Source organism: Siniperca chuatsi, linkage group LG22 (assembly GCF_020085105.1).
Source record: "Siniperca chuatsi isolate FFG_IHB_CAS linkage group LG22, ASM2008510v1, whole genome shotgun sequence".
Lineage (NCBI taxonomy): Eukaryota > Metazoa > Chordata > Actinopteri > Centrarchiformes > Sinipercidae > Siniperca > Siniperca chuatsi.
The window spans coordinates 12,175,621-12,203,597 of NC_058063.1; the positions used below are offsets into that span (position 1 = coordinate 12,175,621).

The following is a 27,977-nucleotide window of genomic DNA, read 5'->3' on the forward strand; positions in this document are numbered from 1 at the left end:
AACTTGAAATAAAATGACTTCAAATCATACTATGTCACATATTTCATAAATTATATTAGTCTATTTTATTGGATATTACATATACTTACATACCTATGCTATGTTCAACATTGGTATGACTTAAGAAATCACTACACTACCTATATACGGATTTTTTTGCAGTTGCACTACTACTATATATGCACAATTAATTTATATATAGGCTAATGTATGTGTTTACTGTATATTATCTTGCATCCTGCACATAAGGGATGAAAAAGCCTTTTCTCACTCAACTGCTTTATCAATCCTGATAAAACTGAACATAAAGTGACATTGAACATTTAAGATCACAATCATTGTTTAATGCATCACTCAGTAAATATTAGCATCCACACATCACTTTCTGAATTATTTCAGGTAGACAACTTGTAGTTTTAAACCACAAACAGCCATTAACAGAAATAGGAAAAATATAATAGGAAAATATTATCAACATCTCCCTTTAGAGGAGAACAACTGAATGTGGAAATGTTTTATTTAAACCCCATATGTAATGTTTGCATCTCTCTCTCTCAAGTCACATTTATTCCACGAGAACCATCATTGCACAGTGAAACCAACGTCTCTTCTATTCTCCACTTAACCATCAAAATCACAATTTCAAAGACGTTCAATCAGTAAATAAAGTATAGGGAATGCCACATCCAGTGAATCAAACATAATTCAGTAGTCAACACATTTTCTGTCAGTAAAAACTAAATATCAAATAATTTGATATCATTTATTTTATGGTCATGGTTGCTCCTGTGTGCCGGTAGATTTCACAAATGTTATAATTTAATTCAAATACATTCTGAGAACCTTTTTAGGTCTTACAAAGGCTTTGCTAAATTAGTCTGTATTAAAAAAAAATATAATTAATTTATCTTTGAGACCAACTATGCAATTACATAAAACTTGTGCATTCAGTAACAAAATATTTAGTAACACTCGATTTCAAACTACAATTGGTTTGATATCATTGACCCACCTCTTACAAAGCAATGCCATACAGTGGTCGCTCCCTTTTAACTTGCAAAGCAGCCATTTTTGGTCCAGTTGTAAGAAAGAACCTGGCCTTATCTCTTTGCCTTAGAGTTTAAAGGTCAACCCTGAGTCAGAAACTCTCAGAGCTTATCAGTTACCACATTTTAAAGTAAGTAACAGCAACAGAGCATAGCCTGGATTTTCTCAAAGTCTTTGAAAATAAATGTAGGAGTCTCTGCAGTGGGAAGTCTGCACTTGTTATTCTGCAGTCCTTCCGTGGCGTACAGAAAAGGCAATGAGTCTGTGGTAAAGAGAGCCGAAGAGGATGATGGTCCCTACCACCATACCACATATGAGGCTGAATGCCCAGCGGGGTCCCAGGATGGTATAGACCTGGGAGACAAAAACTGGGCCCAATGTCCGGGCCCCGCTCCCTGAGGCTGTCAACCACCCCATGTACACACCCTGCAGAAAACAGTAAACATCTTCTGGGTTCTCAAAAGATGCATCATCTTAATATAGTCATTTTATTACATTTCAAAGAAAACAAATGTTTGAGAATATTATTTGTTAAAACAACACTTCCATTAGCCTACAGTCTTCTTACCTGAGGTTTGGGTCCGAGAATTTTGGAATACAGTGTGTAGGACATCACGTTGCAGGCTGGGTATCCCACCCCGATGAGGATGTCAGATGAGATGTACTGGGCCAGACTGATGGCAGGAGTATACTGGCACCAGGTCTGTTCATACGGGCAGCCTGTTGGCTCCAAAGAGCTGTTGGAGGCTATCTTGGCTTCAGACATCTGACTGACCAAGGAGTTGTTTTTGAGGTCTGTATTTTGAAAAGAAAAACAGAACACTTGAATTCTCAGCCAGACTGCTAATTTTCAACAGTTATCCAGTGTAACTCTCAGCTGTATTCTTGTAGCCCCAAGAATTGGCACCACGACACACCAATATTGTAATGTCCCCACACTATGACAAACAACATTTCTGTTAAAAATCTCTAATGATCAAAGCCAGAGGCCAAAACAGTATTAGTTGAATTAAAAAAAAGCAGAAGAGCCAAACTGACCTTCAATGTGTTATAATTCACTCTCTTTACAATTAAAAGAGTGCATACCTGCCCACTGGATTTTAGGGTAATAATTTCCCCATGGAAGCAGAATAAAGAAGCCACAGAATATAATGGCCAAGCCAACTAGCAACACAGGACGATCCCCGACTCTGGAAGGAAATAAACATTCTTGATTAACCAAATTCACTGAAGCTGAAATATATTTTTATCTAATCCACACATGCATGGGGAGGGTACCTTTGAGAGGCCACTTTTACAACTAGAAACACCAATATGGATTCAAATCCAATGCAGCAGATGATGATGCCATTGTATAACACGGCTTCTTTCCTTGTCCAAGCGAACATGTCCATGGACAGAGGGGTGGCAATTCTGAAAAATTACAAAAATATACAGTCAGATTTATACAACTGAGTATATAAAGAGGCAGGGGTTAAGTAGCAGTGAGTGTCTTTGTTATATTCTAACTTGACTGCCTCATTAGTCTGTAATGAAATACATACGTCTCAAAGACCGCAAAGATGAACATGACGATGAAGAAGAGGATGTTGGAAGTCAGGACCGCTACCTGATCGATGGTCTCCTCAGTTTCTTCACTTATGTCAACGCTGTCTACAGGAAAGGGAAGATGATAATAAAGGCTTGAACCCAAAAACAAAGACCAATACCCTGCAATGACAACTACAAATATTATAAATTTACTTTCTTATCTTGACTCTATAATTCTCAGAGGTACTAGTAGCATTAGCGTGGACTAGGGCTGCCTTGTGTCATGATCTTTCCTGGTAATGTCACACACTGTCCACTACATTTATCACTTCTGTAGATCACTTAACTGGGCCTCTGCAGCCAACTTCTTTGTTTGTACACCATATCACTACCTGATATAGATCTCTAGATATCGATCTATAGATATCGATATCTATCTATAGATCTAGATATCGATATCTATAGATCGATATCTATATCTCGATATATATAGATCGATATCTATAGATATAGATATCGATATCTATATCTATAGATATCGATATCTATATCTATAGATATCGATCTATAGATATCGATATCTAGATCTATAGATATCGATATCTAGAGATATAGAGATATCTATAGATAGAGATATCTAGAGATATAGAGATATCTATAGATAGAGATATCTATATATATCTAGAGATATCTAGAGATATCTCTAGATAGAGATATCTAGAGATATCTAGAGATATCTATATCTATCTCTATCTAGAGATATCTATATCTAGAGATATCTAGAGATATCTATATCTATATCTAGAGATATCTAGAGATATCTATATAGAGATCTCTATCTATATAGAGATCTCTATCTATATAGAGATCTATATCTATCTAGAGATCTATATCTATCTATCTATATCTATCTATATCTATCTATATAATACAATAAATACCTTCCGATGTGTAGTTGATGGCTGGCATGTGCCTTCCATGGTCATCAACACGGTGCTCTCTGTTGACAAGAATCAAAACCGACATCTTAGCCATTTAAAATAGCATTGAGAAGCTTAATACTGTCCATAAACTGACAGAAGCTTAGCTTAATCCAAGGATCTATGGTTGTGGCGTAAACAGTATGGGGATCTTTAGTCGATGTGCTCAAATGACAAAATCTACAGGAACACAAGGAGACACATTGTTTATACATGCAGAGGAAGCCTCACCTCAGCACCAAAACAACCAGTAGGATGTTGATGAGGCCAAAAGCTGCAGCCAGGAAAGCAGGAGCAGTGTACATGTTGAGCTGCAGGTCTATGATCTTAACCGTGACACCACGCTCACCAATGAATGACAGGCATGCCTGCAGAGCTGACATATACAAAGATATGCAAGTGTTAAAACACAACACAAACAACTTTTTCCTTGTTTTTTTCCCCCCCATCATACACTACACTCGCATTATTGCTCTCTATACTGGCCTTGTTTACATAATATGAATACAATATAGCCATCTTTACCTGGTCCCAGGATGAAACCCAGGGCCTGACAGGCACTCATGTTTGCCATGGCACTGGTCCTCTCCTTCAGTGATGTAGCTCCAGCAACATAGGACCTCACCACAGCAACGTTACCTGCCATGGAAAGACCAAAGCTAATGTTAGGAGTTGTGTGACATGGATCACATCATTATATGGTAGAGCAGAGCCATATGTACAGTTTATGAGCAAATGCCATGGCATTAAATGAGAAGGACAGTTATTCACAGACAATTATGTGGACATTTCAAAAATAAATAATGTGAAACTTATTCACAAATCACCTGCTCCAAAGCCCACAAAGGCTCTGGACATGAGAATGTGGAACTTGTTGTTGGTTCTGGGCAGGTATGCGTAGGCATAGTAGATATTGGCTGACAGGTTGATGAGGATGGAGCACACCAGTGGCTCCCTGCGTGGCCGGTAGTTGGACCAAAGACCAAAAATGGGTGAGGCCACCATTTGACCAAGACTGTAGGCTGCCACCACCCATCCCAGGAAGGTGGCATTGGCGCCATCATCAATCTATAAGAAACATTACCAAAAAAATTTTTTAAAACATGTAAACACATGAGCATGTTCTATGGAAGACCCCGCAGTTAACTTACTAAGACATTATGATGACATTGCTTCAATGCAAATATGAGACAGTTTTTAGAGTCCCATTGTTGATGCATGCACTTACATTTGACACATAACCAGAATGTGCCATACATACCCTTTGCAAATAGGGCCACAGTGATGTGATGACAATAGTGAAACCTGAAAGGGCACATAATATATTGATATTCACATGCTGTCAAAGATCCTAAACAATGTTACAAATCATATACTAAACACAAGCCAGACAAACACTCATTGCATCATACTCAGTGACAGTACTTATTGCAAAAACAAAAAACGTTACTCATAAAAGTTACTATTCCTTCGGGGTGCAGAAATGTCATGCCTGCTGCTTGTTTTGTTTAGCTGATTAAGATGAAAAATGTGGTTCTGTATGCATCTCTGAGTGGATGGATATAATTGTTCATACTCAGAACCTCATTAAAAAGATGGAATATGTTTTGTTCATCCAGTGTTCCAGATTGGTTTGTCTTTCTAAAGGGATATCATGTCAGATGTATTTTAAGTTACAGAACAGCACTATTGGCACTGATTCTGTGTCTCCATCAAGAGAGAGGGTAGTTTCCTTAGTAATGAGCACGGCCTTAGTATGGAAGAGGGCCTTTTTCCCCCACACATATGCAACTTGTTGAAACCCTAGTGAAGTGTCTCTGCAATTGCCTTTCTACATTACACAAGTTTAAGAGTCAAAAATCCCTGTAACTCGTGGGCATCCTCACCTACACTGCTGAGAAACATAGTGAAGTACATGATTCGGATAGACCTCCACCGACTCTTGTAATCTTCATCCTGAGAGTCATCACTGTACACAGGGAAGATGACAAGACAGTACAGGTGATTTGAGATTATTGTTATAGGCTCGTAAACATGACTGACCCACAAATCAGCAAACCAATTTGACCCAAACGGTTTACATAAAGCACGGATCACATACAGTACAGGGCGAGTAATGCTAGTTCTTCCACAGCCTTTTTGGTAAACAATGCACTTGTAGAGCTACCTGAGTGCTGAATGTCCCACCTAACTTTTACGTGACCTAAGGTTACAGGGGCTAATTGAACTCTGCACTCACCTGCTTGCATCATCCCTGAGCAATGGAGTGGTTTCGTCGGAGTCAACAAATTCAGGCATTTTTGCTAAAAACAGCAATCCAGCAAAATTATGTTGCGTTGTTAAGTCGCCATGTAGCCGAGGGTCAGTGAACTAACGTTACAGCTCTTCCGAAAAGCTAGCTATAGTATCAGCTAACGGTAGCAACTCAAATTAACATTGCACATTCTTACATATACGTTACCTTAACTAATACCACACCTAATGTTAAGTGGAATAGTTTCCAACCGACGGTAAAGTCAATTCACGAATGTACGCCACAAAAAAATCTTACAAAACTTGACACCAGACAGCTAGAACTGGCTACTGTTTAGTCAAGCACAGTTAAAACGGCAACTTCCGGCTAAACTTTTCAAAATAAGGTGAATCCGAATTAAATTACAATATTTTTTGTTTCTTTTCACAGTGGACTTCGTAGCTTAACCAAATACTTCAAATAGTTTGTTAATATGAATATTGTTGTTTTTCAACCGTGACCATCTATACGCATTTAATTGGATGTCGATAATTTTTTTTCAGCTCAACTCAAATAAAACTGAAATCCTTGTTATTGGCCCCCCAGTACATCACTAAACAAATACTGCCATCTACTGGTAACCTGTCACAACATATCAAGCCTGTTGCAAGAAATCTTGGTGTCCTGTTTGATAACAATTTATGTTTTGAGCAACATATCACTAAGCTTGTCCAATCATGTTTTTATCACCTCAGAAACATTGCAAAAGTCCGATCTATTTTATATCTTAGTGATGCAGAAAGTGTACATGCTTTTATCTCCTCATGCCTCGATTATTGTAATAGTCTGTTCACTTGTCTTAATCAAAAAAACTTTGAAACAACTGCAGATGGTACAAAACTCAGCTGCTAGGCTGCTAACCAGGACCAAGAGGTACGATCACATCACACCTGTTTTAGCCTCTTTACATTGGCTCCCTGTTTGTTTTAGGATTAATTTTAAGATCTTGTTAATTACTTTTAAGGCTCATCATGGCCTGGCTCCAGACTATATTTTAGTACTTGTAATCCCTTATGAACCTTCTTCGGACAGGGGTCTTCTGTCTGTTCCTGAGTCCAGGATGAAAACTAAGGGGGACAGAGCTTTTGCTATCAGGGCCCCGAGGCTCTGGAACAACTTGCCCGAAGAAATTAGGTTGTCTGAGTCAGTGTCTTCGTTTAAGTCTCTTCTTAAAACACGTTTTTATCTGAAAGCATATCCTGATTTTACCTGAACTGGCTGTTTATTTTATTGCTTTTGTGTAATTTATGTATTTTATTTCTTTATATTTCATCATTCACTGTGGTATTTTATTTATCTTGTTGTGAAGCACTTTGTTTTGATAAGTGCTCAATAAATAAAGTTTTATAATAATAATTTGTATTTATTTATTTTGAAGCCAATATCGCACAACATCCGGGTTCATTCAGTTTTTCTTGACGCAGCGCTCTCGCGTTCACAAACCACACTCCTGTCCTTTGGCACATCTGTGTTACACATGGTCCACGGGTTCTAACCATCATTTTAGCACAAAAATATTAATTATAGTATAAAAGAGCATCTTTTATACTCTAATATTGTGCCAGGTTTGAACACAGTTTGTTTTAGATGTACATTTAGCAAATTAAGAATACCTGGAGGAAAACAATAGTTTTCAATTAATCAAAGAAACGTAAAAATAATAAAAACAAAACAATTCTCTTGTTACCTGACAACAGAAATGGTGCATTTTAAATTTCTGAAATTTAACTCACTGTATTTAACCATCTAGTGTGTTCTTAAAGTAAAAATTGTGTTATAATAGGCTATTGCACCTAATTACAATGAAAAATGGATAAAGTGGAAATATGAACTGCATTTAATGCAACATTTTACAGTGTATGAAGGACAAAATGCCCTAAAGCTCTTCTTGATTTCACACATGGGTGTGCATTTAGATTTCTGTCTTTTATTAATTTAGTTCCTTTATTTTGTGTTTGTATATTTAAGCATGAATGTATTCTGAAATGTTCTACAGCCTGCTGGTGTTGACAGTAGACTACACCAGGGCAGGTATTATACCCACTTATCCACCCCCATCAACTATTTCATTCAACAAAAGAACGAAAGTGAAAAACGATAAGGGGGAAAGACGTTGGTTTCTAGTTCCATCAGTCGACTACAAAACAGTTCAAATCTAGTGAATGTCCCATATTTTTTTTGTCTTCAGGACTGTGCCTTGAGTTGCTTGAGGGATGTTTCGATAAGTATTATAATACCATGGGTAAGCACGATTCCAATTCTAAAACTTTCCTATATTAGTAGTTAGCTTTCATTCTGTTATGGTTATTGATACTCTTTTGACATTGAGGCTACTTGATCGTTAGGTGCATTATTGCATACTGTAGGTGAAATATATTGTTGAGTTGAAAATGTTTGTTTCGCCAGTGCTGTTTTAAAGCCTACAGTCCTGATTAATAAAGCTCCCATTTCTACAGGTCTACATGTGAAGCATTTCTGCCTTGTAGCTGCCCTCTGTGCATCCCCTGGTAAATCTCAAATATCTGTAAAGCATATTAGTTAACACCCCAATTAATAACCTCCCAGCATACCATAGATCTTCAATAAAACAAAAATGGGAATCGGACCTGGAGTGTTCTTATGATGATGGTAACTGGTGTTGTCAGCAGACAGACACGGGACACAGATTAGTACTGAGACGAGGGAGTTCATTTAAACAGCCAGACAGAGAAAAGCAATGACAGGAGCTAAGCTAGTAAAGTTTATGGGTCTTATCTTGATGTAGCGCTGGTAGTAAGATCCACTGGAGGAGACGGGTGGCAGGAAAGCCGGGAGCTGACGAAACACACAACGGAGCAGTCCAAAGTCCAAAAGGGGTTGTCAAGAGCCGCTGTGGTCGGGTTGAGTTCTCTTAAGAGGTTTGAGACCAGACAGTGAGTGAACCGGGGGAGTGAGACTATATAGTGTGGAGTAGATGATTAGTGGCAGGTGTGTAATCAATACTCAGGTGAGTGCGATCTGCTGATTGCAGTGGGTGGAGCTGGTGGTGTCTGTGTTGGCTCTCTGACAGGTGTACTCTCTCTATATATTTTTACAAGTTATGTTTTTGTTAATTGTTATTTTTATTAAAATTGTTATGATGAGAAAATGGAATGTACTTATAGCCTGCTTCTAGTTCATTTGCATATTTTATACTTTGTATATTTCCAATAAATATATCTATACAAAAAGCAAGATGAAAACACTTCTTCCTGTTCTGTATGTAATACAATGTGTTTCATATTGAAGCATTGTACCCCTAACCTGTGCTAAAGGTTTAAACAGCAACCAAATAATGCTAATGCCATTAGTTAAGAGAGAGGCAGTGAGAAGGCAAGTGTAAAATACTTCTGGATCTGTTATGTTCTAGTTTTCTGTGCCTCTGGACAGAAAGCAACAAGACTAAGAGTCTGCAGCCATGCTAGCAGATCTGTGAGGCTGCACTTCAGCATAATGGTGCTTTGAGCTAAATGCTAATGCCAGCATGCTAACATACTCAAAATGACCATGGCAACATGCTGATGTTAAGCAGGTGTAATGTTTAAAGTTCAACATCTTAGTGTAGCATGTTAGCATGCTGACATTTGCTAATTAGCACTAAATACAAAGTACAGATGAGGCTGAGGCCAAATATTAGACAAATTATCATTATATCCTGATGATGGCGCTAGAGGAGAAGTCAGAGGATAATCAAAGACAAATTATCCTGAGGGGAACATCAATGTCTGAACTAAATTTCAATGGTGATTTTAAATCTTTAAATTTTCTATAATGACAAAAAACAATAACACCAATTACCAATAACACCCTTTATTTACAGAGCCCGTTAAAGGTCATGGCGAGAATTTTTTTGAGGACTACTTTTGCATTCCCTTGCAATATGTTTTGCATTACCTCACAATACGTCTGAGCCATATGTCTTTTTTATAATGGAAGGTGTAAGGAGATTCTCAAGTTAATGCATTTAGCAATGTTTATGGACACCTCACCTTATGTGATGTCCAGTGAAAAGAAGTTAGCAGATAGAACATTATCAAACTTCTAGGTAGCAGCTGTATGTATAAGGAACATCAATTATTGCTCTACACTTATAGCAACAGGCCTCCTACCAAAACCTGTTTCAGCATTGAAGGTTACTTTAATTTGTATTGTGCAAAGAACAGAGGTGTCATGGTTTGAGGTTTTGTCCTGTTTCATTTTGTAGTGTCCTCCTCTCCTTGTGTGTCTTGTGGTTTTACTTCCTGTCTTTGTTTGCTTTCCCTCCAGTTTTGAGTGTTGGCCGGGCCCCACCTTGATTGTTTGCACCTGTGTCTCGTTGTCTCCCTTACCTCAGTGTTTTTAGTCCGGGGTTTTTCCTTTGTTCATTGTTGGGTTGTTGCCTTTGTCATGGGCATTTTGGTTGTGCTTTGTTCCTGTGTCACGCATCCTGGCTTTTGTTACCTTTAAGTTTTGTTGGACTTACTTTGTTTCCTTGGAACTTGCCTGTACTGTGGACTTTTGTATTTTTGTCTGCTCCCTGTCGGATTTTGTTTGCTTGTTGGACTTGTTCCCTGTTTTTTGACCTTTGCCTGCCTTAGGCCCCGTGGTCGTTCCCTGCCATTGGTCGCAGCTTCCATGTTCTGTCCCTGTTCTGCCCTCGCCGCTCTGGAATCCCCCAGTGTTTGCCTGCAGTATATAATAAATATGGTTGCTACCTCATCCAAATACCACTTCCTTGTGTTCTGCATTTGGGTCCTTAGATTGTGCATTATATGACAAGAGGACAAAAACGCAAAAAGCTTTTCAACTTGCGTTGGTCTACATTCCTGATGTATCTCGGTGCTGTCTGCTCTTTCTGTAACAGAACCCCAGACTCTGTTTGCAGTATTTCAGTCACCTTCTTGTTTGTTGCTTTTGTTGACTCATACCAATACAGCGCATTAGCTTTATGAAGTAGATTCAACTGCACATGTGTAATTCCACCTCTGGAGGCTCCTTTTCCTCAGTGAAACCCCTCTGGGTTACAGTACAGATACAGTAACTGTTCACGAATGAAACTGACAGCATCCTGCAGATTACCGCACTGCTTTCTTCTGAAGAGACATCTTGATCAAAATTTTTTTTTTAATTTTACTTTCACTAATTACATAACCATGCATTCCTATTGAGCAGTAGTACTATATCAGCATACTTAATGCCCAATTCAGTAAAATTTCAATGATCTGATGATATACTGTTGCATTGCGCTGGGAGCAGCTGAGCGGAAATAGACATGGCTCTGAAGGAACGGAAGAAGAAAAGTATTGCAAGGGAACGCAAAAGTAGTCCTCAAGAAAAAAATCTTGCCGTGACCTTTAGGGTGCTCCGTAGTTGTTGATGTTGTTATTGCGCTTTTAGTTGTAATCATTAATCACATTAGTTCACAATTTATTTGTTTTTAATATGATCTGTTTATATACTATACTCTATTTATTCATATGATTTATTTCATTATCTCAAATTTATTCATATTGAACACTTTGAGCCTCCATACTGATATGGAACACATTGTCATCCAGTGGGTTGTCCATCCAGAATATAAAGGGATATAATATTGCACCGACTTAATGACATAGAGGTTGTGTTCATGAAGAAGAAAATTTGGATTATGGATTCAGTTATTTCTTTTGATTGTGTCAGGTAAACATTTTATCCATAGACGTAGGTATATTTAAATGAAGCCTCAAATGAACAAGTGGAAGAATGCCCTTGTTCTCCTTCAAAAGTGAAAGTGAAAGTGAAAGTAAATCTGTCGCTTGGGACGGGGCTGTTTAGAGTGCGGGGTTTTTTTTTGTCATTATTCCAGGAAAAAATTACGCTTAAAAGACGAAACTGACTTTCAAAACCATATATCTAAATTTGAATTAGCCTACGTCCTAATTTCTGTCTTTAAAGGAATACAGCGAATTGGATGAAGGATATTTCGCCCTGGAGTTAGCACAGTACAATGGGTAGGCCGAGATCTCAATTTGCACGGTTTATCGGTCGCGAAATATTAGTCTTTTACGCTTTTATTCTGTTTTTATTGAAGCTATATTGATTTAAGCCCGATTGTAAGGTGTTGAGTGCAGGTCTGTGTGCTTCATCATGACGTTACGGTTGGTTTAACGCTCGTCATAAACGGTATTCCTCCCGTTTTGCAGGATCATTGATGATGCACATGTTCCGTGTGGCTGCTGTCGGTGCAGCATTAAGTAGTGCTGCCCCTGGTAAGTCCCTGTTTCCCTAAACCTGCATCTTCACATCTGTTTTATTAGTGTGGTTTTCCTTATCGTAGTATTTTACCATGTATTACTCTCCATTCTTATTATTGTTACTTTTTGTGCTAAACCTGTAAACTTTGCTTTTATTTTTCCACTAAACCCCATTAAGCCTTATTTGTGTAGAAGAGTTTGTGTTATCTTTAAACAAAACTTATAATAAATAAATATAAACATGCTGTAGTATACTGTATATATTAGAAAGGTAATTTGTATCTTCACTCATTAGCCTACTAAAAATGGCACTTATCTTAATTGTTACCAAAAACAAGAGAAAATTACAAAAAACATAAATTTAACTAACAACATTTATGTTGTCTGTTTCACAGTTTCAGATAGCCTTGTGGTTTTGATCCAGTCCCCTGTTGCAGTGCACCACGGCCACAAAACCACGTTACCATGCTGGCTCAATCCACCACAAAGTGCAGAGGGTCTGGAGGTACGCTGGTACCGTCCTGATCACTTTGATTCCCCGATCATGCTTTACCGGGCAAAAAAGGTTGAGGATTCATCCCAGGAAGCTTTGTACGTGGGCCGAGTCTCGTTTGGTTTAAAGGATGCAGCGTCTGGCGGGCTGACGGCAGGTGATGTGAGCCTGGAGCTGGTAAATGTCACACTTAAGGACGCAGGAGATTACATTTGTTATGTCAGCAGTGATCAGGGTTATGACAGTGCAAGCGTCAGTCTCGTCGTGACAGGTGAGTATCATGAAAGTGGAGAAAACACACAAGGATGGTTTAAAAAAAAAAAAAACTTGTCTTCATCTGTTCTATCGATTGTGTTCCTCCTCAAACCCTCTTGCTAGAAACGGGATCCCCTCTGCTTCTGTCAGCTGCGTGGAAAGAAGATAACATGTGGAATGTGAGCTGTGAGTCTGGAGGCTGGTATCCAGAGCCTAGTCTGCGCTGGTCGGACCAAAAGCAGATTCTGACCACGAGAAACCTGAAGTACAGCAAAGGCTCATCTGGTCTTCTGTCAGTCCACAGCTGGCTTCTTGTCTCCAGCTCCTCTGAGGTTTCCTGCTCAGTCGGCCTCTCTGGTGAAGAGGAAAAGGAGGCAAGAGTGTGCCTGGAAAACCCTCCTCAACCTGGTAAACAAGAGAGTAAAGAGAATTATTTGCATGAGTGCAAGAGTTGCATTTTCTTTATTCTTTTTTTCACTTAGAACAACAAGAATACAAGATTTCTTTGCTTTTTTTCAGAGTCTGGATCCTCAGCGGCTGGATGGGTGGCCTTCGCTCTACTCCTCATAGCCATGTTAGCTGTACTTGGAGTGCTGTACTTCAAAAAGAGAGGTAAATGTTTGGTTTTATATAAATGTTTGTTATATATGTTTTTTTTTTTAAAAAGATACATTAAACGGATGAATAAAATCCTAAATCAGATGACATAGATGACCACAATATGTCATACATTTCAAATAATTCTAATAAATAGTTTAGAAACTCTGACAGCTTTATTTGATGGCATACAATGATACAATAATGTGTTTTAATTGATCTGCTTGGGTAAATTGAATAAATTAAGTGGCAAAAGCAAAAACACCAAACAAATCTAAATCCTAAAAATGTTCGGTGTTTCAGGGAAGAAAACCAAATCAGGAAGTGACCAAGCTGACGGTAAGAAGGACCACAGTCTCATTAGAAACATCATTTATTACTCTTACATTTCAGTGAAAGTTCACGAAATGTGTATTAAATGGGCACTCCAGCGATTTTGTACTAGATTTTAGTATTTAGCACTTCTGTAAAAGATAAAGCACTTACTATGAGTCAAGCTCCAAAAACAGTGGATCTTACATTTCCCAAAATGCATAGTACATCTCATGACAAGGAAATTGAACTTGCTTATGTGTAAAATCAGTGGAGTGCCTCCATAAAATAACGCATGGATTAACTTTTTTTTTCCCCCCAGAGAATCAGAAACTTTTACCAGAAGGTGAGAAGTAACTCTGTCGCTGTTCATAAAGTCAAAGCAAAACACTGTGTCACAAAAACTGCTTCCTGTAATGATTTTAATAGGAACAGATAATTGTATTGGTATAGAATCTATTTTTTTAATTCTCTGTTACAGGAATGAACAAACCAACAGATCTATCAACAGCTAGGAAGTATTATGGTAATTACTTAAGAATTTATTGTAAATAACAATTATTTACTGAAGTGTTTGTCTTACTGGACTTCTTCTGATTTCATTCTAATGTTGTTTTCAATTTTCAACAGTAAATGTTAAACTTGACAAGGTGGATAATGCTTATCTCACAATCAAGGATGATAAACTGAGAGATGCCAACCGTAACGATTTTCCTGATGGACAAAAGGTTACCTGTCTCACAGCTATCAAAGGAACACCTGGCTTCTCTTCTGGACAACACTACTGGGAGGTTTCTATGGGGAATACCAATACAGACTTCAAACAGTCCTGGTGGGTAGGAGTTACAAGTGAAACTGTCTTCCCTCAGGAGCAGGATTTTTCTCCAACTACATCTAATGGTTTCTGGTTCCTGTCCTCTTCCCCTGACAGAGCAGACAGCTTTCAGTTGAGCACAGAACCAAAAGTTTTCCTGCCTGTCTTTTCCAGGCCGCAGACAGTTGGTGTGTATTTTGATCATGACAGTGGAGAGCTTTCCTTTTATAATGTGGAAGATAAGCGTCTCATTGGCAGTTTAACAGCTACAATCACAGGAGAAGTCTTTCCACTTTTCAATCCTGGTAAAGGTGACAGGGCAGTTATGGAGATATTACAGGAGATAGAACAGGGTCAGTCTTGTGGACAGTGTAGGGAAACTGTAGATTCACCAGCAATAGAGACTGAATCTTAATATAATCAGTAACGTGCTGTAAGAAAGCAAGATGAAAGCACTCCGAATCTGTTTTATATTTCAGCCCTGTGCACATACCCTGCGTTGAAGGGAAAACGAGGATACAAAAACTTAATTGAACAAGTTAAGTGTTGTTTTTACTTTATGGTTTTATTTAGTTCAGTTCATGTAGTTTTATCTGTTGAGTGACTGAAATGGGTGACCACCCAACATTTGTAAATAAGTCATGAGTCAAGTCTGAAATATTGATAGTCATACTAACTCAAACTCCAAACCAATTCTGCACTGGATAAAATAATAGGAGGATTTACACTAAATCCACAGAACCAATTTTGTGAAGCTCATAATGATTGGTTTTTGTGTTAAAGCTGTAAGATGTGACAGCTCAGCTCGATGATCAAATGTGAGTTTATAGTGTGTGACGTTTAGTAAATATACCATTAAACAAATAGTTTGACATTTTGGGAAATACACTTACTTGCTTTCTTGCCGAGAGTCAGATGAGACAATTGATACCACTCTCACATTTGTGTGCTAAATTTAGCTTAGCTTAGCACAAAGACTGCAAATGGGGAAACAACTATGGTATCAATCTTCTGATTTAACCCTCCGTAAAAAACACCCCAAATAGGCGTATTTCCCCAAACTACTGCTTCAAGTGTCTGTTAGTTGGGCATGATAGCCTAATGGTTAAGACGCATACCATATATTGTGTTTGCAATGTCTATGGTTTGATTGCAGTCAAGAACCTTTGTTGCACCTGAGTAGGAATACGAAATGTGAACATAAAACCCTCTCTCTTCTTAAATTGCTTTGTGGGTTCCATGTGAAATTTAGAATCAAGATCCTTCTCACTGTACAGTGTACACTACGAAGTTCTCAGTGGCATCATATTCTAACACACTTGATGATTATGAGCTTTCCAGGTCACTCAGGTTGTCTGGTACCATTTGACTTGCCTAATGCAGAACAGTGTCAACCCCTCTCTCAGTTGAGAGAGGGGTTGTTTTAAGCCTGCCAACTTATCTTAAGCATGCTCCTTCAGTATTTTTGAAAAGCAAACCACCTTGTGAGATATATATATTTCTAGCTGTTGTGTCACTATGTTATATCCCAAAGTCACAGGTTTTATTGTCCTCTCTCCTCTTATGTATCATTGAATTACCTAGGTGTGAAATGGCTGACATACTTATTGTATCAACTATTTAGAAACTGACAAAAGGGAAGAATAACCCAACTCTGGTACTACCACTGATTACAGGTGCAGTTACAATGAATGTATCTAGAATGAGGCAGCTTTACTTTCAAGCTGAGTTGATGGGCTGTATTCAAGTGTCAGTTCACCTTGTTTTGTTGTACAGAATGGCTTTACTATTTTTTTCATCCTGTTTTCTAGTCATTGCAGATTTTAAAATGTAAAATAATTTCATATTACGTGTGTGTTTTGTAACTGTCGGCTTTTTGAATAAACTCAATCATATATGGGATGATGTATTTATTTGTAATTTCTATTTTCTTTGTCTCGGTCTGTGTCCAGTGTAAAACTCTCATTACAATCCAGTTTAAGAAAACACAGCAAAATGTCATACACTTTAATAAGTACAGGTAGTATTTACAGTATATACACAACACAATACTAACTTCATCACTACTGTATACTTTTAATAGATTTGGAAGTATTTACATTATGAATAAGACCACATGTTGATTCTGAAATCATTTTCTTGTTTAAAATTCTGATGCGCAATAAATTCAAGTAGGCGTGCCTTGATACATAATAGTCTGACTATGATCATGGTATAAGGGGTACGCAAGAACCACTTTACAGGTGCATCATGGTCCAAGACTTCAAAGAATACTTTTTAATCCACTCGTCAGTTGGGCTCCATGGGTTGGGAGCAAAATGCCAGTCAATATCAAACACAAACTTTACAAGTTTATACATGTCTCAGTCCTGAAGACATGTAGTCTATCTGTGAGGAAATTTTTAAGTTCAGAACCATTGGTTTCTTCCTCCAAAGCTTTACACATTCATGTTTGGTCATCAGCCTTCATTGGAAGCGAACACAAGACCAAGGAGCTTTCGCTGTAGCTTGTCCTGGTGGTCTGAAGCGCATACTGCAACCTCCTGGATTGGCATCATGTCACCTTCTCTCTCATATCTCCTACCACTCTCCACTGTCAACTATAATAAAGTAAAGATGACATGAAAAGTAATCTTAAAAAAAAAAAAATGCATTCACTGTGTCTGAACTCATATTCACACTTTTGATACATCTTGTCCAACCGCTTAAAAATACATATGGAAAACAGACATTGGGCATCCTGAATACTGAGTATGAATGATCCTTAACTGGAGCAACTCATCTGTTTTCTTAGCTTAGTCAGTTTTATTACTCTACTCACTTATGCCCAGGGTGATGAGACTGGGGATGCACCTAACTTCAGGTACTGCACCCATGAAAGAAAAGAACAAAAGAGAAGCTGCACTCCACCATGACCAAGACCTTTTCTCTTCATTATGATTTGCTGGTGGTTTATACATTATGGTACGTGTCCTCTGCCGTGTCGGTGTTTTGCCCTAGCAGACCGCGGCAGCGCTTTCCCTCCTCCCCTGCTTCTTCAGCAGCTGGATGCGGTTGTGGACGTAAAACTTGATGGCCCTCCAGTCTCGCTGGTTGCTCACCAGCAGAGGGCAGAGTTCAAGGCAGCGCTCACAGTCCGCCTTCGCAGGGACTCGCAGCTCCAGGAGGTTTCTCTTTAAGTGAGTCTCCACTGCTACACGCTCCGCCTCTGACCAGGGGCGCTTCAGCACACCACGCTTCCCTGTGAGGTAGAGGGGTAGGTGTTAAATAAATAAATAAATAAACAGAATGCATAGGATCAAATGTATAAGGATGTGACTGAAGCTTGGGAAGTCATACACTAATACTGACAGATTACCTGATTTTGGTGGAATACATCTCCTCTTATGAACATTAGCTATCGATGGGCTGACTGGAGAAGGAATGGGTGCTCTTTTCTTCCGTGGCGGTCGCCCCGGTCCTTTCTTCTTCACCATCACCTCAGCTTTCTCCTTAACTTCTTCCTTTTCTTCCTCTGCCTCTGAATCTTCTGAAAAGGAGTCTGCTGAGTTGCCAGACATTACTGGGACAGAGATAAAATAGAGGGAAGTTAACCCAAATCAAATGACTAACATATAGCTTAACATTTTAAGAAAAGAAAAACTGCAGTACTGTTACACATTAAAAATGTCTCTTAATAAATCTGGCTATAAAATGTTGTGCTTTAACCTCATAAACCAACAGACCTTCTGGCTGATTCATTATAACAAACTTGTGGAGATAAGGTTTCTTCAAATCAAATATTATCTTTTTCCTTAACATAATGTGCAGCCATTAAATGGTGACTTAGATTTGTAATAATCCAGCCATGAGTGTATTGTATCTTAAATGAGATGCAGGATACAGAATATATGTTATGTTGTCCAAATTTTTTTTTTATTCAACTCGGAAGGGGAAACTAAAAGGAATAGTTATTTATTTTGGGAAACACGCCTTTTTGCTTTCTTGCCGAGAGTTAGATGAGAAGACTGATACCACTCTCCTGTCTGTATGCTAAATATGAAGCTATAGCCAGCAGCTGGTTAGTTCAGCTTAGCATAAATACTGGAAACAGCTAGCCTGGCTTGTACAAAGGTAAAAAAATAATAAATCCATCTAAAGCTCACCAATTAACACATTATGTCTTGTTTATTTAATCCTTACAAAAACCAAAAGGGTAAAAAGGACACATTGTGGTTTTATGGTGGGTTATGTGCCAGAGAGCACAGTGACTTTTTGGGAGTCTTCGCTGGTTACCTGGCAACCTCGCGATGACAACCAGACTCCAGGAAATCACTGCTCTAGGCCAAGAAATAGTCTGGCACATAACCCCAACATGAAGTACTTTAAGGGTCAGTTCATCAAAATCACACACACACACACAAAAATTACAAGAAACATTTTCACACACAGATCAATTTCCTATATGCCCTTAATGGTATCCAGCAATGCAGATAATTCTGGTTTATTTTAAACAGGTTTTAAAATATCTGCTGCTGAGACTTCTGTTGCAGAAAAACTCAGTAACAATGTCTCTTTCCAGAAAAAATGTCCCAGTAAATTGGGGGTAATTCACAAACTTTGCCATGAACATCTAAGCATTTTCTTTCTTAAGTAAAGCTGTTTTCAATTTGACTTGTGGATTATTGAACCAAATTCTATTCAACAATTTAATTACATTGTATTTATATATTTATATAGTGCCAACACTGTTGTGGTTTTTTTTTTTTTTTTTTTTTTTTTTTTTTTTTTTTTAAATTGGACCCTTTAAAAGTTCATTTAAGAGGCTGACATTACTCCCATAGTCCTATACATATTAATAGTTCCACTTTAAAAAAACAGTTTTTTCCATTAAAATTAAGTTCCGTCACCATTTTCTACTGCAGACAGAAAATTCATGATGTCACTCCTTACCATCCAACTCTAGACAGATGTGCTGCAGGCTCATCCCTCGGAAAAGCACGCCCTCCCTCTCACCATAAAGAACAACACGACCAACACGACCCATCAGTGCTGGATCCCGAATGATAGTGGAGCAGTTCTGGGTCACATGGTATTCTCGTTCCAGGAAGTCCTCCAGCCGTTTGGTAGCTCCACTCTGGCCCTCGCCCTCCTCTAATAGTAGCAGTTGAGTAAGTATTGTTACCTGCCGCCGCACACGCGTCGCTGTCAGTGCTCCGGGGTTCTTGGCCCCGCTGGCTCGTGCCAGGTTTCTCAGAACCTCCGTGCCCCGGAGCGGGGTGGCAGGAGAGTGGTAGGGCCGGGAGAAGACATAGGGGCTCTCTGGGTCCACACCCACATTGGGGCTGGTTTGAAGGAGTAGGTCCAGGCAGGACTCACAGTGTGGCGGGAAAATAAGTGGCTGGATGCGACCACGCTTGCCCAAAACACCAGCCCGCGGGAGGTTACAGAGGACCTGGCGCTCAAAGGGGGACAGGATGGCTTCCATGCCAGAGGGGGAGCTGTTGCTGGAGCTGGCCTGGGGAGTGATACGGTTGCGGTAGTCCTGGATAGTGAGCTTGGCCACCTCACATTCCCGGTGGCGGTTGTAGAGGATGAGTAGAGAGAGGCTAGAATGGCAGAGCAGGCGCCAGGCCTCAGCAGAGTGAGGAGAACGGGTTAAAGAAAGGAAAGAGGAGTGCTGCTGGTGGCGGAGGTAGACGACCAAACAGGAGAGGGAAGAGAGCAGCGGAGACATGTGATGTCTGTGTGTGTTGGAAACGAAAGAGAGAGAGGATTAAATGCCTTTAAGTAACAGTTGAAATCACAAAGCATCACCCAAAACATCACCAATAAATATCTAATTGGTAATAAGACTGCAAAAAGTCTTTCAGAGACAATAGTGCAAAGAAAAAGACAATAATCTAACCACACCTTACAATCTCTCCATTCTTCTCCTCTGGTGCATCGTCTTCTCCGTCTCCACTCAGCTCCAGATCTTCATCTGGATCTATGTCTGGCTCTGGAGTAGGAGGTGGAACCAGCTCCTCTTGACTTCTCGAGCTCTCCACCTCAACTGTTTGCTGCTCTTCATGCTTTTCTCTCTTCATCCTCCGACCCCTTCTGGGAGTAGATGGGGGAGGCGGTGACGGACTCTTTACTCGTGACACCATTGGGGGTGCAGGACGTTTTGTGGTGGGCAGTGGTAAGCTAGGCCCCTTCTTGGTGGCTGCGGGCTGAGCCAAAGAAGGCGGTGAAAGCGAGAGGGAGAACGAGACGCTGCCTGTGCTCGAGCGTGTAGCTGGTGATTCCCTCTCCCTGGCGAAGAGAGAGGGTGGAGCAGGGTTGGAGGCCGAGGACTGAGGGACAGCAAAGGAATGACTGTGAGGAGCGGAGGAGGAGGACGATGAGGGGTGAGGGTGTGAGGCGCTGCCATTTGAAGAGCTGTGCGTGTGCAGGTGTGCCAGCTCCATGGCTGTTCTGACCTCTGGCTGGTTGGCGTGGTGCTTCTCCAGGTGGCGTGCCAGAGAGCGATAGTGGCGGCCGCAGTATGGGCAGTGCTGCCGCCGGCTCACTGTGGCACCGCTGGAGCTGCCAATGTTTATGTTAATGTTGTTGTTGATGTTGGTGGTCGGGGGTGACAGGGCGCTGACTGGCGGCTGAGACTGGGATCTGGCTGGGGGTGCCACAGGTGTCGGGCGGGAAAAGGATGAGCAGGGGCGCCCAGGTCCTCTGGAGGAGGTGGGTGAGCTCTTCTTCTTTGCATTGACCACCGCGGGCAGCTTGCGCTTCTTGCGGCGGCGGAGCATTCGACCCCTTATCTCCTCCATTTCCTCTTCTTCATCATCATCGTCATCATCGTCGTCTTCCTCCTCTTCGTCCTCCTCACGGTCCGAGTCACTGGGCTCAGAGTGGGTGAGTGGGGAGGATGAAGGTGATAATGACCAGGAGGGGGTAAGGTAATCAGAAACGGAGAGGGACAGTGGGTGGGGGCCGGCCTCTTCCTCCTAGTTACGACAGATTTCAAATGAAAACAAACTACGTTAGCTCAACATGTAGCTATAATAACAGGATCTACATTCTTATTAAGTTGAAGTGGCAGTTTTCATTATTCTGTTACTGTCAACAAATCTCAAGAAAAAACAATGTGTTCAGACTTCCCTAACCTCTGTGGCTCTCAGGTTCATAGTTTCTGGACAACAATGGAATAAGATATATCAGGCTTCGGCGACAGAGACAACACTTGGTCTTTTAATGGGATTTGTTGACAATAAGAAAAATATATATATCACCAGACTTATCCTATAAGCAATCCTTGTCCACTTTATTCAGTTAGTAGCTCACCATTGCATTCTCGCCCCAGTCTGTCAGGCTGTAGTCCACTGTGATCTCCTCCCCTTTGACGATGTCGCGGATTGCTATGACAACCAACCGCACCTGGGTCCCACAGTGGACTTCTCGAATCCGGCAGTTTGGCGGCGGATGGAAGAGCACAGGTCCCCGTACACCACTTGCTCCCTCCTCCCCCAACTCTGGCACACTGGAACACATAAACTGACATTAGCAATATGGATCCCCAACCTAAAAAAAGAGCACAGTTACCATGGTGAGGGTCCTCCTTACCAGAGCTGAGTGGGATCAGGCAGGTAGTAGGGACTGCCGGGTGGAGGGAGGCGGTCTTCTGCACCCTCTGGATACTGACTATCACCTGGGACAGAGTGGACTGTTTAAATCTAGCACATCTTAACTGCTTTATCACCAAGCACAGGCCTTATGTTTGCAAGATGAGAGGTGGTGCTCCTTACTGTAATACACTGCTAATTACAACATGGTACACTTGTTTTCCATAAGCACCACAGTAGATAAAAACACAAACAGCAGGTGGCAAAACGTGCGTGTTTCTATATATACCAGGACTGTAGCTGTGCTCTGACATGCTCTCCTCCTCCTCATCTTCTGTTACATACGCTCGGTCACACACCTTCACAGGCGTCCCCTTCCTTTTTCTCCCACACACGCGGCTGCAAAAACAAAACCAGGGCTTCATTTAGCATAATGATGCATTCAGACAAAGCAGTGCTCAAGACTTTCCTCTTGTAAGTATTAAACTGGAGGGCAGCCGAAATAAGCAGAGCATGTGATACAATGGGCAAAGCAATACTTGAATCTGTTCACGCAACACTTCTCTTAGGTGGGTGACTCATCCACAACAATAAGGCTATGAACTGCTTAACTAGTGATGGTGGCAGCAGTGGTGACAACAGTGCATTTGTTGTTCTTCCACTTAAGAAAATTTTAAATGTCTTTGATTTGACAAGCAATCACAACAAAAACAAAACTTGCATATATTGCTGGTTTGGGCATACAGAGTCTAGCAGAAGAAAAGCAGGCCTGGAAAAACTAAGACTAAGAAAGACTAAGAAGGAGACACCAGCTACATTTCAGCTTTTAATTTTACCAGTGTTAATTAATTAATTTCATTATTGATCAGTCTTTTGGTTCATTTTTACGAAAATAGTGTGAAAAATATCCATCACAATTTCCAAGAGCCAAAGGAGATATATTTAATCAACAGTCCAGAACCCAAAGCTATGTCATTATTAAACAGGGAAATGCTAAAAATCCTCATATTTGAAAAGCTGGAAACGGCACGTTTGGTATTTTTCCTTGATAAATGACTTTAACGATTAATCAACAATCAAAATAGTAGACAATGTATTTTCCGTCAATCGACTTATTGAAGAAATATTTCTGCACTAACTACATGTTTTTCCTTCAAGTGAGGACTGCACGCAGGTGTCAGTTCATCGCAGCCCATTTAAATGCATTTTGTTGACATTTTCATGATTGCAGCCTGACCCCCATCCTTTGCTTTACTTGCTCTACCTTGTAACTAGAGTTTAGTACCACATCAATGCTGGTTTTCCGTCCTTGCAGAAGCTTCAGCAGCAATCCAGGAGTAAATCTGTCCCCGATTTGATGTGGTGAGCAAGGACCAGGGTTGAGAAACACAAATCTACTGCAAACAGGCAATTATTATGGAGAAATTATTTCAGCTATCTCGGTTATCATTATGATTTATTGTCTAAATATTGGAAATGGCCCCACCCCTTTATCCAGTCACGTCAGACTGTATAAATGCATTTACAGAGGTCTGATCAGCGCAACAAAGCGTCCCTAATTCATTGAGCCTGGTGACAGTTAACTGTTTTCGGATGCATTTTGGTCATGGTCAGCAACTTTGTTTACTCAAAGCCAAACAAGCCACGAGTCAGGATCTGCAACAGCTGAGCAGTCAAGCAGCGTTAAGAGCATAATAACACTAGCATAGGTGGTTTGATAAATATTATGTTCCGGTATCTGCAGTCTAAGAAATCTGACATGACAGGGATTACCGACAAGAGAGCAGCTCACTGGCCAGCCAGTTTACATACGGATGATTCCTGCATGCTAACATTAATGCTAAACCACGGCTAGCCAGTTAGCTTCCAGCAGCTAACGTTGAGACTTCTGTCCCGTCAAAACATCAAAAATAAAAGGCTGGCGATTAAACGCGAGCTGAGGCGGGTAGGGGAAGACGCCGCCTCACAGGACACAACAGCTGCAACCAAAAACAAACAAAAATCACGTTCCCTGCTCCGTTTTTTGCAATATAACGATGAAATCATGCACGCGAATAAAGGCTTGTAACGTTAACTAAACAAACGTGCACGCTCGCAGCGCGTGCGTCTCGGGCTCTTGCATTTTGCTCACAAATCCCCGGTGAAAACAACCCAGCGCGGCGAAAAACCGGAGGCAGGCTGTGCTCACTCACCCCCTTGGCGGCGGCGGTTTGCTCCCATCCCCGTCGCTGTCGAGGGTCGGTGGTTCCCGGTAGTCAAAAGGCGACCGTACAGTCTCCGCCATTAGGACTCCCTTCCCTACCTCTCGCGCTCCGGTAGATTGCACAACGCGCATGTGCACAACATCCTTTGGGGTTCTAATGGTAAAATGGGGTGCACTCACCTCTGAGCAAGATAAAGACCTACAACCTCGAGATTCAAATTCAGTGGATGCACTGATTGAAAATACAGTATTGTAGCTATTCAGTAGGGCGTGTGATCTGTCATGCATTCGCGTGGAAGTGCAGTCAAATCAATGCTTTGAAATTAAGTAGGCCGCAAAAGTAAAAGTACATATTCTGCAGGAAAATGTCCTCTGTAACTACTAGATTATTATATATAATGTTGTTAGATTGTTAATACTAATGCATCAGTGCGTGAGTAGGATTTTACTGTTGTAGATGCTCTTGGTGGAGCTACTTTATATACAGCCAGGTAGTTTAGTCCAGTGCCTCCCTGTTTTATACAGTCTATGCTCCCAACCCATAGGGGTCTATGACTATTCAAATGCTCTATATCTGTGATTGGTGCTGACAGTAGTTTTTGCACAGCACAACCCATCCCAAGTCTCAAATACATGTGCTCATAAAGTCTAACAAGGAGTTAATTGAGTCTAACTGACTCCTAAGATAAGCAAAATCACTATGTAGGATAACATACATTTATTGGTCAGGGAATTACATTTTGGAAAACAAAAGGAGCCAATGTAATTTATAAAACATTAAATATTTCCTTATGCTGTGTAATAACTTTGCTTTATTGTCATTTCTGTAGTGTCACCTTCATTAAATGTGCAAGCCCAGTTTGTGACAAAGGGAAGGGTTACCACTTCAATACTTTTCTACAGATAGGGTTTCGATAACATCATAAGAAAAAAAAAGTTTTTTCTAGTCATTTTCTAAGTGTCCTAGGAAGTTTCCTGGAAAGACCTATTTAATTTGGTTTTAATTATAGGGAAAATCTAAAATTAATTTTACACAGAACCCAAGGAAATATTAATGTATTAATAATTTATTATAGGAAAGTATTCTTCATATGTTTGAATATTTTGAATGTTTGCCTTTAGACAAATTCCACGGTTGTATGTTGCGCATACCTGCTGTGCATGTGAGTCTTTAGATTGTGGGAGCCATTAAATGGAATTACCTAACTGGAAGTATCCTGATTCAACCCTGTCTCTACTTTTCCCTATAATATGTATGCAATTATATTGCTCTTTCCAGGAAACTTCTTATTAGAAGAACTAATTATTAGGGAAATCTTAAATAAAGTGTTACCAAATAATGTCCACAAAATGTAAGGGTTAACACTGGGTTTTAATCTTTAATACGCATCCAGTTATTCATCACAGATAAAAGAAAAGCACGGCATTAAAAAATTCACCATACCAGCAAGTCTGGAAGTCGCAGCTCATTCACTCGGTGAGTCTCTGCAGGCATTTAACACTACAGTGACGTTGTTGTGGTTCAGAGTGTTTGATACTTTTGGCGACAGGCACTACAGTCCTACTGTAAACTATTAGTCTAATACAGTGGTTCTCAAACATTTGTTCTGCTTCCAAAGGAGGGCGTGACAGAAAAGATTTGAGAACCACTTCTCAAGTCTTATGAACAGTGTAGCAGCACATTCAAGTGTAACATCAGGAGAGAACTTGGTGACCAGAGCAGCAAACATGACACTTGATCATCATAGATTGTGCCAAACCATAAACAATCCAAGCATTCAGTCAATACATGAAAACATGGAATTATTTATATTAGATATGTTAGTAAGGCGGTACATTAAAAGCTAAGAAACCTATTAAAATAGCAACTGGCTACAGATTCAGCTGCACATCAATCACAGTTTATCATGTATTTTTGGCTACATTCTACCAGTTAGTAGATTTTGGAGTGTTAGGAACAGCAGATAATTAGTCATCAACTTAAATTAAATAATTTACACACTGTTTACAAAAAAAAGTCAAACTCTGCCACTGCACAAAGCAAACCAACCTTTATACAGTTAAAAGTCTGCACTCACTTCTTTGTCAAAGGAAATAGCAACTGTGGCAAACTAGAGGTCATTTTAGCACTTGCTGTGGAAATACCAACGTCTGGGAAAAGCTGTCTACTGGGCTTTATTAAAGGAGCTTAGCTGCGATTTTAGTTAAGCAGTACATTTTTTAACCTCTAGTGTACACAGAGTATATTCCACACCGCTTAATATTCAAATTGGAATACATAAAAGGGAAGGCTGGCTGTTAGTGTCGAGTGAGTTCATTCATAGTTGGATTGAAACAAAGAAAGTTAGATCTCTTCTGTTCCTTCCCTCTCTGTGTGTAAGACATGGAGGGTCTGCACAGCATGGTCAGCCCAGTGGACTAGCTCCAGCAGCACTCGATGGATCCACTTTTTGAGCTCAAAAACTCCCCCAGCACCATCGGTTTCCTACACAGAAGAGAGCAAGTTAACTGCCTTTCCAGATACGGTACAAAAGAACAAGACAAGGTGTTTAGTGGATGAGTGGGATAAAGTAAAACATTGTTTATGCTGTGGTCACACTTAAAACTTTCCGAGTAACAAGTGTCCAGTTTCATTATACTACGTTAAATGTCTGAGAGCTGGAGGACGCAATCCGGGAAAACCCTGGATGTTCAAAGCAAGAAGATGTGGAAGAAGAAAAAATGCAGGACCTATTTTGCCATTTCTAGATGAATATGTTCGTATTTGGTTCCTATGTCAAAGTCTCACAAAAGTAAAAAAATAAATTTAAACCTGCAATAACTTTTTTTAACCACTTGGGGGCTGCAGAAACAAGCTATTAACACAACACTGAAATATTGTCACCTTTTAAGCTGATATGCTTTTGTACATGTCCAGCAGATAGGGAGCAACATTATCATTCATCTTTAGTCGTGTCTGTGTCCACCTGACGAATATAAGTCCAGTATTTCACTCTCCTTTTAGCTCTGTTTTGATCTCCACCACCTACTGAGGGAAATATATGTCTCTTTAGTAGGGCTGACCCGAATATTTGATTATTTGGATATTCGTTCGTTGGGTATGTATTTGATTTGGAATTTGGGATTTGGATATATTCGCACACACACACCTACACCTCTATCTCTTACTGCACACAGCTGCACACACACAGGTAGAGCTGAGCAGGTAGCGTACATTGAGTTTATCAGAACTTTTTTGCTGAAAACAGCTGCCTGCTGCGGCCAAAACGAGTGAACCAAAATAGTAAAGTTGCAGGTCGGAAAACCAAAACAATGAGCTAAAAGATTTTAAAAAGCTGAGGAGAACTTTAGAGATGGGTGATAATTCTTTGTGGATTCGTCACTATGAGCGACACCTCTCACATTAAATGTAGTCATTTAATCGATTCTTAATATAAAAATAGTAATTGGTGCAGCTTTATCCATCGTCTTGGATATCTAAGCGATTAAGTTAATGATTTGAATCTTTGTTCCCAGCATTAGTCATATTCACATAAAGGTATTCATATAATACAGGGTTTAGTCACACCCTTGCTAGAGCTTTAAGTTTTCCATTTACTTATGTTATTAAGACATAATAGAGGGCTGGCAGCTTAGAAACATC

General features: G+C 40.0%; 3 protein-coding genes across 16 annotated transcripts; 1 reads left to right on the top strand and 2 right to left on the bottom strand.

The window, feature by feature from the left end:
- Positions 1 to 322: 322 nt before the first annotated feature.
- On the bottom strand, positions 323 to 8,595 carry mfsd8 (major facilitator superfamily domain containing 8). 4 transcript variants are annotated; one of them, XM_044185135.1, is made up of 13 exons: positions 6,019 to 6,404; positions 5,797 to 5,860; positions 5,444 to 5,526; positions 4,819 to 4,862; positions 4,385 to 4,625; positions 4,083 to 4,196; positions 3,789 to 3,933; positions 3,519 to 3,577; positions 2,592 to 2,700; positions 2,326 to 2,460; positions 2,134 to 2,237; positions 1,616 to 1,842; positions 323 to 1,473 (listed from the first exon to the last, which is right to left on the bottom strand). In XM_044185135.1, exons 2-13 carry the CDS (start codon positions 5,853 to 5,855, stop codon positions 1,267 to 1,269), a joined length of 1,527 nt encoding a protein of 508 aa, XP_044041070.1. In that variant the 5' UTR covers positions 5,856 to 5,860; positions 6,019 to 6,404; the 3' UTR covers positions 323 to 1,266. The 4 variants fall into 4 exon arrangements, with proteins under 4 accessions (XP_044041070.1, XP_044041072.1, XP_044041071.1 ...); XM_044185137.1 differs by lacking the exons at positions 5,797 to 5,860; positions 6,019 to 6,404 and adding an exon at positions 8,457 to 8,595; XM_044185136.1 differs by lacking the exon at positions 5,797 to 5,860.
- On the top strand, positions 7,132 to 16,451 carry LOC122870732 (butyrophilin subfamily 2 member A2-like). 8 transcript variants are annotated; one of them, XM_044185130.1, is made up of 9 exons: positions 7,132 to 8,092; positions 12,030 to 12,095; positions 12,476 to 12,844; positions 12,952 to 13,236; positions 13,348 to 13,440; positions 13,729 to 13,764; positions 14,060 to 14,083; positions 14,219 to 14,263; positions 14,368 to 16,451. In XM_044185130.1, exons 1-9 carry the CDS (start codon positions 8,089 to 8,091, stop codon positions 14,964 to 14,966), a joined length of 1,521 nt encoding a protein of 506 aa, XP_044041065.1. In that variant the 5' UTR covers positions 7,132 to 8,088; the 3' UTR covers positions 14,967 to 16,451. The 8 variants fall into 8 exon arrangements, with proteins under 8 accessions (XP_044041065.1, XP_044041067.1, XP_044041068.1 ...); XM_044185132.1 differs by lacking the exon at positions 7,132 to 8,092 and adding an exon at positions 8,703 to 8,836; XM_044185133.1 differs by lacking the exon at positions 7,132 to 8,092 and adding an exon at positions 8,847 to 8,899.
- Positions 16,452 to 16,544: 93 nt separating this feature from the next.
- LOC122870730 lies at positions 16,545 to 24,510 on the bottom strand. 4 transcript variants are annotated; one of them, XR_006376651.1, is made up of 9 exons: positions 24,324 to 24,510; positions 22,421 to 22,530; positions 22,133 to 22,217; positions 21,854 to 22,049; positions 20,444 to 21,516; positions 19,484 to 20,274; positions 17,910 to 18,113; positions 17,373 to 17,792; positions 16,545 to 17,151 (listed from the first exon to the last, which is right to left on the bottom strand). XR_006376651.1 is itself a non-coding variant. In XM_044185117.1 (8 exons), exons 1-8 carry the CDS (start codon positions 24,464 to 24,466, stop codon positions 17,548 to 17,550), a joined length of 2,847 nt encoding a protein of 948 aa, XP_044041052.1. In that variant the 5' UTR covers positions 24,467 to 24,510; the 3' UTR covers positions 16,545 to 17,547. The 4 variants fall into 4 exon arrangements, 3 of the variants coding, with proteins under 3 accessions (XP_044041052.1, XP_044041054.1, XP_044041055.1); XM_044185117.1 differs by having other exon boundaries at positions 16,545 to 17,792; XM_044185119.1 differs by lacking the exon at positions 24,324 to 24,510 and adding an exon at positions 23,417 to 24,282 and having other exon boundaries at positions 16,545 to 17,792.
- Between the last annotated feature and the right edge of the window lie 3,467 nt (positions 24,511 to 27,977).

Coding starts and splice junctions, on each gene's coding strand:
- mfsd8 (XM_044185135.1), bottom strand. CDS start 5,855: ATGCCTGAATTTGTTGACTCCGACGAAACCACTCCATTGCTCAGGGAT. Junction 3,578..3,788: donor CTGGTTGTTTTGGTGCTGAG/GTGAGGCTTCCT, acceptor TCTTGTCAACAG/AGAGCACCGTGTTGATGACC. Junction 1,474..1,615: donor TTCTCGGACCCAAACCTCAG/GTAAGAAGACTG, acceptor TGTTTTCTGCAG/GGTGTGTACATGGGGTGGTT.
- LOC122870732 (XM_044185126.1), top strand. CDS start 9,527: ATGATGGCGCTAGAGGAGAAGTCAGAGGATAATCAAAGACAAATTATC. Junction 13,237..13,347: donor GGAAAACCCTCCTCAACCTG/GTAAACAAGAGA, acceptor GCTTTTTTTCAG/AGTCTGGATCCTCAGCGGCT. Junction 13,441..13,728: donor GCTGTACTTCAAAAAGAGAG/GTAAATGTTTGG, acceptor TCGGTGTTTCAG/GGAAGAAAACCAAATCAGGA.
- LOC122870730 (XM_044185117.1), bottom strand. CDS start 24,466: ATGCGCGTTGTGCAATCTACCGGAGCGCGAGAGGTAGGGAAGGGAGTC. Junction 22,531..24,323: donor AAACCGCCGCCGCCAAGGGG/GTGAGTGAGCAC, acceptor TTGTTTTTGCAG/CCGCGTGTGTGGGAGAAAAA. Junction 17,793..17,909: donor ATGTATTCCACCAAAATCAG/GTAATCTGTCAG, acceptor TCTACCTCACAG/GGAAGCGTGGTGTGCTGAAG.